This window comes from Physcomitrium patens, chromosome 7 (genome assembly GCF_059467195.1).
Source record: "Physcomitrium patens ecotype Gransden chromosome 7, ASM5946719v1, whole genome shotgun sequence".
NCBI classification, from domain to species: Eukaryota; Viridiplantae; Streptophyta; class Bryopsida; order Funariales; family Funariaceae; genus Physcomitrium; species Physcomitrium patens.
Window position 1 is genome coordinate 11,711,432 of NC_143416.1, and position 11,740 is coordinate 11,723,171.

The 11,740-nt window shown below is 32.7% G+C and overlaps 2 protein-coding genes and 2 non-coding genes across 4 annotated transcripts; 2 read left to right on the plus strand and 2 right to left on the minus strand.

The window, feature by feature from the left end:
* Positions 1-3,209: 3,209 nt before the first annotated feature.
* On the plus strand, positions 3,210-5,915 carry LOC112284982 (putative pectate lyase P56). The gene is made up of 2 exons (XM_090252246.1): positions 3,210-3,229; positions 3,383-5,915. Exons 1-2 carry the CDS (start codon positions 3,210-3,212, stop codon positions 4,818-4,820), a joined length of 1,458 nt encoding a protein of 485 aa, XP_090108372.1. The 3' UTR covers positions 4,821-5,915.
* Positions 4,847-5,529, plus strand: LOC149988561 (putative pectate lyase 18). Its single transcript, XM_090252247.1, has 3 exons — positions 4,847-4,854; positions 5,007-5,148; positions 5,314-5,529. The coding sequence occupies exons 1-3, from the start codon at positions 4,847-4,849 to the stop codon at positions 5,527-5,529; spliced, it is 366 nt and encodes a 121-aa protein (XP_090108373.1).
* Positions 5,916-11,333: 5,418 nt separating the features above from the next.
* TRNAT-AGU (transfer RNA threonine (anticodon AGU)) lies at positions 11,334-11,407 on the minus strand. The gene has a single exon. It is a non-coding gene; the product is annotated as a tRNA-Thr (tRNA).
* Positions 11,408-11,417: 10 nt separating this feature from the next.
* TRNAA-AGC (transfer RNA alanine (anticodon AGC)) lies at positions 11,418-11,490 on the minus strand. The gene has a single exon. It is a non-coding gene; the product is annotated as a tRNA-Ala (tRNA).
* Positions 11,491-11,740: the final 250 nt, after the last annotated feature.

Genomic DNA, 11,740 nt, shown 5'->3' on the forward strand with positions numbered 1-11,740 from the left:
TAAGATTTATTTAAATTTTTTTTGGATTTATTTAAGATTTGATTTAGGATTTAGATTTTGGTTAGAATTTAATTAGAATTTTGATTAGAATTTAATTAAAATTTGGTTAGATTTTCATTAGAATTAATTTAAGATTTTATTAAAGCTTGTTTGCGATTTATTAGAATTTTTTAGAGTTTCATTAGAATTTATTTAAAACTATAATAAGATTTGATTTGGATTTTTTTAGGATTTATTTAAGATTTATTTAGGATTTCTAATTTTAATATTTTAAAAAGATTCTTTGTTATCTCTTTAAGATTTTTATTTTAATATTTCTTTAAGTTTTTTTTTTTTTTTTTTTTTTTTTTTTTTTTTAAGTTTAACTTATAATTTTCTTATATTTCTTTAATGATTTCTTTTATACTTCTTTTGAATTGGATAAAGTTTAATTATGTTTGTTAAGTTTTAATTAGAATTTAATCAAAATTCTATTAGATTTTTTAAGATATTTTTGATGTGATCTTCTATTTTCTTCCATAGTTAAATGCCTAATGCATTCTTTAGCTAAAATTTACATTATATCATAATAGAACTCCAACTCCGTTGTCGTATTACGTATTGTTTTGCCCAAGAATGCATCAGGCATCTAATTGTGAAAGATGAGATTGTGTTTCACAAGTAGCCAAGAAACCCTAATAGGTTTTGCCCATACAAGGAGAATATAATAGACTGTGAGAAAACCTCCAAAAATTGCACTGAAGTCACTCGGTCGCCAACATGAAAAGTGAAGCAGAAATCCTAGCAATGATTTCTCCCTTTCCAACCATTAACTTTGTCTCAAAATTGGTATATAATTTGATCTTCAAGTCCTTCAACACCAGGCCAATTTTCACCTTAATTCGACTGATAGATCTTCAAATATCATAGAAACCCTATCCAACTTCAAACTGCCACCTTCCAAAACCATCTTGTGTTAAAAACTAGATATCTCTAAACCACGCTATTAGATTATCACAAAATTTTGTATATTTAGCACATCCAATAATCCAAATAGTGTCAAGTTTTTAACTATAGCTGTCACACCAATTGCACGAACTAGTCAAAATTGCTAGCCCTAATTATATTATATAAAACCCAAATCACTAATAAAAACCTTGACTTTGAACAATAATTGTTAAGTCTTTCGAAACTCTCTCAAAATGATTTTTATGTCTTCGGAAAGAACTTTAAGCTAGCTCTCAAATCTTAACCTCCAATCTTCAAATGACCCCCTAACTTGCCCTCAGCAGACATTTTAGTGACCAGAGGTCTGATTTCGACCATGTCTCACAAATAGTCGACCCCCAAGTATCAATCTAACTTATCCTAAGGATTTTTTAGACTAATTCTACCCTTAACTTGACCCTAGTATCAACCATACCAACCATTTACCTCTTCTACCTTGATTTTATTAATTTATGGTCTTTCTAAGGTAATAGAAGAGTCTCTACAACCTAAAAGGTAAAATTATTAACTAACCTTCAACCTACTAACTATTAAGATAAGAAAATAACCTAAGAGGCTTTTATAAAAGCCATGTTTAGATACCTCAAATTATAATTGAATTAAGATAATTAGATATTAATTAGAAATTCAATTTTAATTATAATTTTACTATACATCACGACACCATGCTCCAGATAGAGAGACAATAGAAAATTTTATTAACAACATATCCAAAATGCACACATAACCTCCCCCCCCCCCCCCTCCCCCCTTAAGTATATCTTTATCAATCAAAGATTTGACCACCCTACCTTATACAATCACTAGGAAATAAGATTGAGTTTGGCTAGCCCTACAAGTGCACAATGTATAGAACAAGAGCTATAGGAGGAAGTAGATGCCTTCTTAGAAGTTATTAATATTTAATTGCCATACCAAAAATTAGACAATGTTGATGGCTATGAGGCTAAAGAAGAATTACTTCCTCTACCACCTTAATGAATACTTTGTCAAGCATTAACAACCTAAGTGCAATGCTTCAATGCTTCTGCTCCCAAGCTTATTTCAACCCAACTCTCAAAATCTACGCCATAATGGCAGCAACAGAGAAATCTAACCATGCTCTCTTTTGACTTTTGATAGTTCTTTTGGTAGTAGGTCAACATAAGAGATACTATTAAACAATAATATAGGTAGAGAGTGGTACATTTACAGGCCAGGAGTAGACAAAAATCAAGATCCTTGCCGCCCTAACAAGAGAAAGGAACTAAACTCTAAAGCTAGGATCATAATAGCATGTTTTCATATGATTTGATTCCTTTTCATCTAGTGCAATACATAATATACAGCCTTTTGGAGTTAGACACAAGTAGAGTTTTTTGCTCACATGGTAGAATACTCGCTCAGCATGCAAAAAATACGAATAAGCAATTTATCAATACCCTACATTTCTATAAATGTAACAAGTTACAATTCTATTACTGTAACACTGTTATTCTTTTTGCTACCACTCCGCTTTTAAACTCTTCCTCTTATATCATTCTATCTGCATTCGCAAGCCAACGCAATGCCCGTGCAAATGTCATCGTCGTAGACTCCTGTGCACATTCCAGCCTTGCTTATCATCTGAATCGGCCCTAATTCTTAACTGCTTGACTAAGCAACAAATCTGCTGTTTATAATGTTGAATAATCGGAAGCAATTCAGCACTGGTGCTTTGCCTGCTCGATCACCATTTCAAGAACAGAGCAAGTCGCAGTGGTGAACTGTGCACTGTACGATCTTCCTGCTTTAGTCAGCAGTACAACGACTGGAAGGCCTCTACATATCCTTAACTAGTACCGCGTTGCTAGGTTTCCATGCTAGACATGAGCCTAGATTGATTTGTTCAACGCTGTTCAAGTGGGGTTGTGAAAGGTTTGAGCGTCAAATTGTTTTCGTTATAGTAAATAATTCATCGCACCGCTCTATGACTCCGCAGTGAAAGTTGTGTCCAAGCTTCCTTTTCGAGATCATTATGTCTCGAAAATTATTGGATCCAAGCTCCGTGGAATACAGTGCAGTTGAGCAGACGCGATGCAATTCCTCAACCTTCGCGTTTCATCGACTCGGTGGATGATCTCTTCGACAATGCGGACATCTTCGTATATAAACTGCGGTTGGAGGGGCAGACGGGCTACCCCGCTGATTGCAGCTAGTCTTTTCCCCTAGTGTTAAACGTTTCGATCACTGGTGCTGCATCAATGGCGAGTTCTTCATGCAGGTATTTCTTGCCTCAGAGATGCACAGCAGCCAGCTCTTCTTGCGGTTCCCATAAGTTCAGAAGTTGTGGCAAGGATGATTTTGGTTGCAATGCAGAGACCTTGTCGAACGGAATCCTTGGTTGTGTTGAACAATGATGAAAATTTATTCACAGTCCTCCTCCTGGATGCAGATTCAGATTCGTGAAAGCTCGCCATCTTCTCTGTCACGTGGTTTTTCTGGTCTATGCGCTACAGGGGTCACACGTACACTGTGAACGTGTGACTGCTCTGACTGGCAGCACGGCTTCTCACTCACCAAGGGCATTTGCAGGAGATGTGTCTCGTAATTATTCCTTGTCTGAGGACTTCCGAAGGATATCCATTTTACGGACCATCTTTCGATCCATTGCCGACTTCTTGGAATTCCCAGGTATAAATGTAGGTGACAAGAATATTGAGCAGGATCGGTCGAGAAATCTCGACAACCCTTCTGAAGACGATATCGAAGTACCAGAGAAGTTTATCGATACATCAGTCGCCGAATACATCTCCAGCGCCGACAATGAAGAGTATGTCCTCTGTTTTGGACCAAACCAACCACTGCTTTCACGTTGTTTAACTTTTTTGAACTTCAATGTTTCGGTTAGTCATAAATTTCCAGGCATTCATTTTCGCAGAGATCAGGCTGAGGGTTCGGGTGACGACGCAGTTGGCACGCCACATTTGCTCATGCCAGGGGACACGCCATACACATGTAAGTCCGGGAACTACATTGACGACTGCTGGTGGTGTGATCCAAATTGGCAAGTCCGTCGCCAGGCGCTGGCAAACTGCGTAATTGGCTTTGGACAGAATGCGACAGGAGGAAAGAACGGCAAACTATATGTCGTCACCTCCAATAAAGACGACATCAAGAAACCGGAAGCGGGAACTTTGCGTTTTGGCGTGACGAGATCCGAGCCTCTATGGATAATCTTCAATGGGAGCATGACCATCAGGCTGGCAGGGGAGCTCGTCATGACCAGCGACAAGACCATCGACGGGCGCGGTGCAGAGATCCACCTTGTGGGATCGTCTCAAATCACCATCGAGGAAATCTCAAACGTGATCATCCATGGGATTCACATACATGACATCATCTCCTCTGGCCCCCATCACATTCTCACAGCGCCCTCGCAGCACTCTCTCCGAGCTAAGACCACAGGTGATGCTATCCAAATCAAGCAATCGCGTCACGTCTGGGTTGACCACTGCTTCCTATCGAAGGCCGCCGATGGCCTTGTCGACGGAACCAAGAACTCGACGTTCATTACAGTCTCGAATTGTTACTTTGAGAAACACAATAAGGTACTAGGAAATGAACAACACGTGGCTTTTTCGAGACTTTCTAGTCATTGTCTTCTCGAGTTGTCTATTGTGCGGACGAAAAGTGACAAACACGGATTTTCTGGGCTAATTATAGTAGAATGTGTGATACAGGTGATGTTGTTTGGAGCCGCTCCTGAGGATGACTTCGACAGGAACATGCAGGTTATCGTCGCTTTCAACAGATTCGGACCTGGCCTTACTCAGAGAATGCCCAGGTTTGGGTCAAAGTTCTCTGCTATTTGAACAGCCGCAGTGAACATTCTGGCTAAATGTCCGTGTCCATGGCTTATTAGATCGATTTGCGAAGTGGAGACCTGCTGTGATCGTCGGCCTCTGGTTGCGAGAGTAGTTCAGTTGGGGTTGTATATAGCAAACTTCGGGCAGCAATCAAACCTTGCGTCAGTGATCCCTATGCCTGTACCCTTGCAGATGCCGCTACGGGAACTGCCATGTTGCAAACAACTTCTACACCGACGGGTGGGGTTTGTATGCCATCGGTGGTAGCGAGGACCCAACCATTCTGAGCCAAGCAAATAGGTTCATTGCCCCCGATGCTACAGACAGAAAAGAGGTTACAAGCGTTACACCCTCTCAACTCTTCCCTCGTTCTCGCTCTGCACTGTAATGGTATCGTATGTTACTCTCGTTAGACCCATCACTTGTGAACTAGAGTTGGCCTCACCAGGTGTGTGCATCGCCATTTAACTCACCTATGAATTATAAGTTACTTTTTCAGGTGACGAAACGTCTTGATGACGATGGATCCACTTTCGGAGGATGGCAAAAATGGGACTGGATGTCGATTGGCGACAGTTTCGCGAGTGGAGCTTTTTTTGTTGGATCTGGAGTGCAGAATGCATCATCAGCTGTCGACGACAGAGCTCGCAGCTTCGTGCCTCGCCATGCCTCGTGGGCGCCAAGCATGACCGAGGATGCCGGTCCTCTCAGTTGAGTACCTGGAAGAGCTTGCTAGAAAATGAAATACAGACTCTTGGCACAAACCTTGGTCAGGAGATTTGATACGCATGATGCCAAGGCATATCATGAATTGTTGTCGGGATTAATCATCGCCGAACTTCTCTTCAGAACTTCGATAACGGTAGTTGTCGTCGAGGTTGTGTTTGCTAGAGAAACGGAATGAATTCAAACAATGCACACACCGTGCGCTAGAGAAGGTTTGTTGCATTCAAACTGGCAATAAGCAGGCTTCCTTATTGTGTGATCAGGAACTTATACTTAATTCAAACTGCATGTGAAATACCGATGCACAATATGTCTTTATTTATTTTGAAATAATCAAACCATGTGTCTCATCTCTAATCACATCTTGAACATCCATTGCAGTGTAAATAGTTGATTTTTTAAGTAATTTAGTTGAGTTGGTTGTTAATCATTTAATTTAATACATGTAGTTTTTTTTGTTCATTTAAGAGAAATCACTTACAATATATATTGGATTTCATTATTTAATAGTATTGAGGTTTCAAATCATCTAAATCATAGAATGTAGAACCTTTACTAAATAAGGTTTTGATAATCTTATTATCACCAATATAAGTATTAGTAATAAAAAGGTGGAAATTCAGAGTATTTTACATTATGAAATTCAACTTGAAAATGCACTAGATATTTGACTATAAAAGGTATTTAACTTACCTTGAATTTCTTCTCGTAATCAAATATATATATATATATATATATATATATGGTATTTAAAAACACTTGACTTAGCATTTGTAACCCTTTTAAAATCCTCAAATCAAACAATGGATATTAATCAATCAATCAATTTATATTTCTACATTGCCTTAGATAATTTTTAAGATTTTTTAGATACCTTTTATTTATTTCTAAGATAGTTGAATATGCTTTTCAATTCATGAATAAAGGCTTTATTAACATTCTTTAAGCTACTAACCATCTTAATTAATCATGAAACAACTTCTCAACAAAGCTTAAATAATCTTAAATAATCTTTATAAATTTCTAAAACAAACTTATCAACTCTTTATAAAATATTAATCCAACCCTATACAAATCCTCTATAAATCCTTAACTAATCCACCTCAACCCACTCCTAGACATATACCAATTAGACATACATCAAATGGTAATAATAAGACATTTTAAACAAGTGAATTTATCCCAAAATCAAAAGAGATAAAAAAATAAAAATAAAAAAAATAAAAACAAGTTATGGTACAAGTTTATTATATGCACTAAGCGGCCACACTAAAAAAGCAACCATAATGTAAAATAATGTGGTGTTAATATTGTCTTTTTATAAAAAAATAAAAACTTCTACTTACTTTGTAAGCTTGTAAATAAGGCAAAATAAAGTAGAGTAAGAAAATAATTAATATATACAACTTTAGGAAGAAATAAATAATAGTTTGTAGTAAAATTCACCTTAAGGTACCAATAATTGATACTTGGAGAAGATTGGTTGTGAACTAGGGTCAAAATTCGATCCCAAGGCACAAAATTGTGCATGTATGGCAATTAGGAGTTCTTTTGCTGATTGAAGAGAAAAATGTAAGAGCAAACTTTAGAAAGGTTGTTCTAAAATTAGTTTCAAGTGATTTGGATGTATGTTGTATTTTTTTAGAGCTTTTTAAAATGAGAGATATATTCAAAGGTTTCAGATTTTTAGAAATAAAACAAGATTCACATATTTGAGGTATTTGTGGATATGGTAGCAAATATTTAAGAGAAATTTTGTGAAATCTTTCTTGTGCTTGTCTTAATTTTATTTTACAAATTTGAAGTCAATTAAATGGTTAGATTGAAGGATATGGAAGTTTTATTGGATTTGGATCTTAGATATTTGAATTTTAGGATAAGTGAGGTTTTTTATGATCTTCAAAAATCCGCCAATTCAATTGAAGCAAAAATTTGTAAGAAAATTTTGGACTTGGATATCTACACTTTTTTATATTTAGAGAGAAATTGAATAGTTGGACGAGGAGCAATGAATGCTGATAGATCAACGTCCAAATTGAAAAAAGATGAAAACTGACACCCATGAGTTTTAGGATCTTTTTCTCTCAATTCATAACTTTAACTTTCTTCAAAATTTATATGGTTGTTATTTTCTTTAAGAATTTTTATGTTGATAAAATCATAGTTGAAATCAACGATTCAATTGATAGCTATTGGAATTTTAAAACAATTATAACAACTAGTTAGGATTAACTTAGAATTTACTTGAATTTGTTTAAGCTTTTGCTAAGATTGATTAGGACTTTATAAGTATTTTTTAAAGAATTTGGTTAATATTTTATTAGGATTTTATAATAATTTTTTAAGGATTTTTTCAGAATTTAGTTAGTGTTTTATTAGGATTTAATTATTTTTTATTAGGAATTTTATTCGATTTTTATTAGAATTTTTTTAGGAATTTTTTAAGACTACATTATAGTTTGATTAGAATTACTTAGGATTTTTATTTTTAATAAATTTATTTTAGTATTTCCTTATATTTTTTATTAAATTATTATATTTTTTATTTTTAGTATTTTTTTAGAATTTTTTATTTTTATTTTTATTTTAAAATTTAATTTATAATTATTTATATTTTTTATTGTATTCTTTTAAATTTCTTTTGGTTTTGGTAAAATTTTGATTAGAATTGTTAAGATTTAATTAGAGTTTATTTAAGATTATATTAGACTTGTTTGGACCTTGTTGTTGTAATTTCCCATTTAGCATCCATGCTAGGTTTCTAGTGCATTCTCAAATAAGAATTCATGTAAAACAACACCACATTCTTCCATTATTGATTTCTATTGTTAAAATTCAAGAAACAAAGACTTTGCATATCAATTAAAAATTGTGTTGTCAATTTGGAATTTAGAATCTAAATGTCTTAGATATACTTATTTTAAAAAATAATAGTTTTTCTAAAATTTAAAACTATAAATTATATTTGGCTTCAAAAGCTCATCATCATATATATTTATTGAGTGACTTTTACATCATCATTGCTTATTTATAAAGGAGTCTAATCATAACTTGTGGTGGCTTGTTTTTGAAAGAAATGCACTAAACCATAAATTACTACTCTTAGAATTTTTTCATCTTTAGTTTCTTTAATTTGTATTTTATTTTTATTTATTTATTCTTTTATTATGATTTTTTTACTATAATATATATATATATATATATATATATATAGTATTTTTTTCATTATAAAAAATCACCTTCATCTAAAAAAATGTATGCTTTTGTACTTCAATCAAGGACATATTATTTTTATTTTTTAATATTAATCAATATATTTGCCATAAAATGTCTACTATTAGACTTCTATTATAAGTTCTATCTTGTGTTTTGCTTTCTTATTTTCTTGTTTTTTCTTAAAGATAAAAATAATATTAATCATGGTTTTAATTACAATTTCAAGTCTTCATTCAACAATGAAATCTATATCTTAGTATTTATACTTTATTTTATATTTTAGGGCACTTTAATAGAATTTCAATTTGAATTCTATAAAATTAACCTTTAAACTCATCTATATGTCATCTACTATGGACTTTCACTAAATCAATAATTATAAGAATTAATATTCAAATTTAAAATTTTCACTATCTAAAACTTTTATCATAATTCATCCAATAATAGTGATGAAATATAATTCACAATAACCATTGATATGCTTCTACATCTCTTAAAATCAATTAAGACTATACACATAAGATTCAATAAAGTTTTTTCCAAGTAGACCTTGGTTAAGTCTCTTTTAAATCAGTATACAAATAATATAAAAGAACTCTATCAACAATGAATAGGAAATACTAATTTTATATGTCTTTTAGGATGATCTTACTAGTGACTAATTTAGATTCATCTATGTTAGCCACCTTTTTTAAAACCAATACAAATACATATTGCAAGTTAAGAAAAAATTGGATTATTACAATGCAAATCCTACAAAAAAATCACAACTAGTGAATAATAATTAAGAATCAAAATTATAGAATACATTGCTTTAGTTTAAGATTCTTTAGATAGTCCTTAAAATAGCCAATTTATTTTTAAAAATTTAAAGATTAGGATGAAAAAAAATACATTTAAAGTTATCTATCCTTAATTAAAACACAACCAAAAAAATAGTTAGATTATTTTAAAGATTATATCGAAATTTATTCTTCATATTTTATTGTAGCAACCATTCAATAGACATAGCATATTACAAATTTGCATATAAGAAATCTTTTTATCATTATTTATTTTTAAGAATATCTAAAAATATAAATATATTTTAACTTTTTTATAAACATAAGAAATCTAAAAATTATATATATATATATATATATATATATATATCAGAAAATATTAAAATAAAATAATTTAACATGGCTCTTATTATAAGATATAAAATTTTAAAAAATAATCATAGAGTAGTTTAATTCAAAAAGAACTATATTTATATATATATATATATATATATATATTAAAAATATTAACAAATAATTTTATTAGAATAAATATAACTAAAAATAATATGTTGAGTAGGTGGTGGATTGTGGTGGCAATAGCAAAAATTGTAGTGGTAATAGCATATCCTATAATAATATGAACTTATAAAATATTTGAATTAATGCAAGTTAGTATATTGAATCCATAAATACATGTCCTAAAATAATATTGTACTTTAAATTAAGTTTGCAATTACATTACTTCTAAAGAATTGAAACTTTAAAATATCAAGTTCACAATCTTGGATTACAACCAAAGCAACTTAATAGAATATTAGGTCTAATATAAATGCCAAGTAGAAGCTAGGCTATTAAAGACTAGCTTGGGATGGAACCAATTATTATTTTTATTTATATAAAATAGAAAATTATATATGTATATATATATATATATATATAAACTTATAACAACTTAAATGCACATATTTGACAATCTTTGGTTTTATTTTTATAAAATACTACATTTAACATAGTCAAGTAATACATGATATGAATACTATCTTAAAAATATATTTTTGTTATGATGCCAGTCACTCTTGCAATATACAAACTACAAAATATATATATATATATATATATATACATAATTGATGTTTTGCATTTCTTCAAAATTAGACATGTACGTGTGGAAATCAAGGTTTGATGTGGAAAATTATATTGTAATGTTTAAAAGAAAAAGAAGAAGAAAAACAAATCTGGGAAAAAATAAATAAATAAGAAATAGACATTGCAAAGTTTGTGCATGTTAGACTGTATATTAGATGATTTTACTTAAAGATTGTCCAAGATGTGGTAGTTTGTTGACATAAGTAGCCAATTGTGTCCAAAAATGGAGATGATCAAAACCCATGTGAAATCACCACTAGAGGATGATGAGAAAACTAGAATAAATTGAGGGCAAATTTAGTGATTGACGGCATAAATGGTCACAAGAGCAATGGATGTGCAGCAAATTGAACATGGCAAACCTAGCAAACTCAACAGGGTGAGGTACCACAATGTGAGCATGCACTTTCCATCTATTGTGAAAAGAGGAAACAAGAAATTGAGATCCAGCAGAGAAGGAGAGAATTGGAAGAAATGTGAATGATAACATTGAGTGTGCTTGTTGTCGGTAGACAGTGCTGTAGCTACAGCTGTGGTGCTGTTGTGAGACAGAACGTTACACATTCAGCACTTCCACAAGGCATTGAAAATGGGGATGAAGAAGTTTCAGCAAATAAGATAAGAGAAGGGCGAAAAAATGAGGGAAGAGATTGACGAAATCAAAAGCTGCTTCCACTGAGAGTTGAACTCAGGACCTCCCGCTTACTAAACGGGTGCTCTAGCCAACTGAGCTATGGAAGCACTACTCTTGTGGAGATGCGGGGTATCGATCCCCGTACCTCTCGCATGCTAAGCGAGCGCTCTACCATCTGAGCTACATCCCCTGGCCTAGGTGCTCCGGGCCCTTTTCCGATTCGATGTCCATACTGCCACTGCTTCTGAATCTATGCTGTTATTGCTCCCGCTCCTTTCCCAACACTTCCAAGCTCCCGCATCTGAAGCACGTGTCACATCGACGTTTTTACTTGTTGCTTACTGATCCGACAAATATTTTACACAACGACATTGAACATTCCATGGAGATGAACCAATACTGAATAAAACATAGCAACAACAACAAACTTATTCCATCCA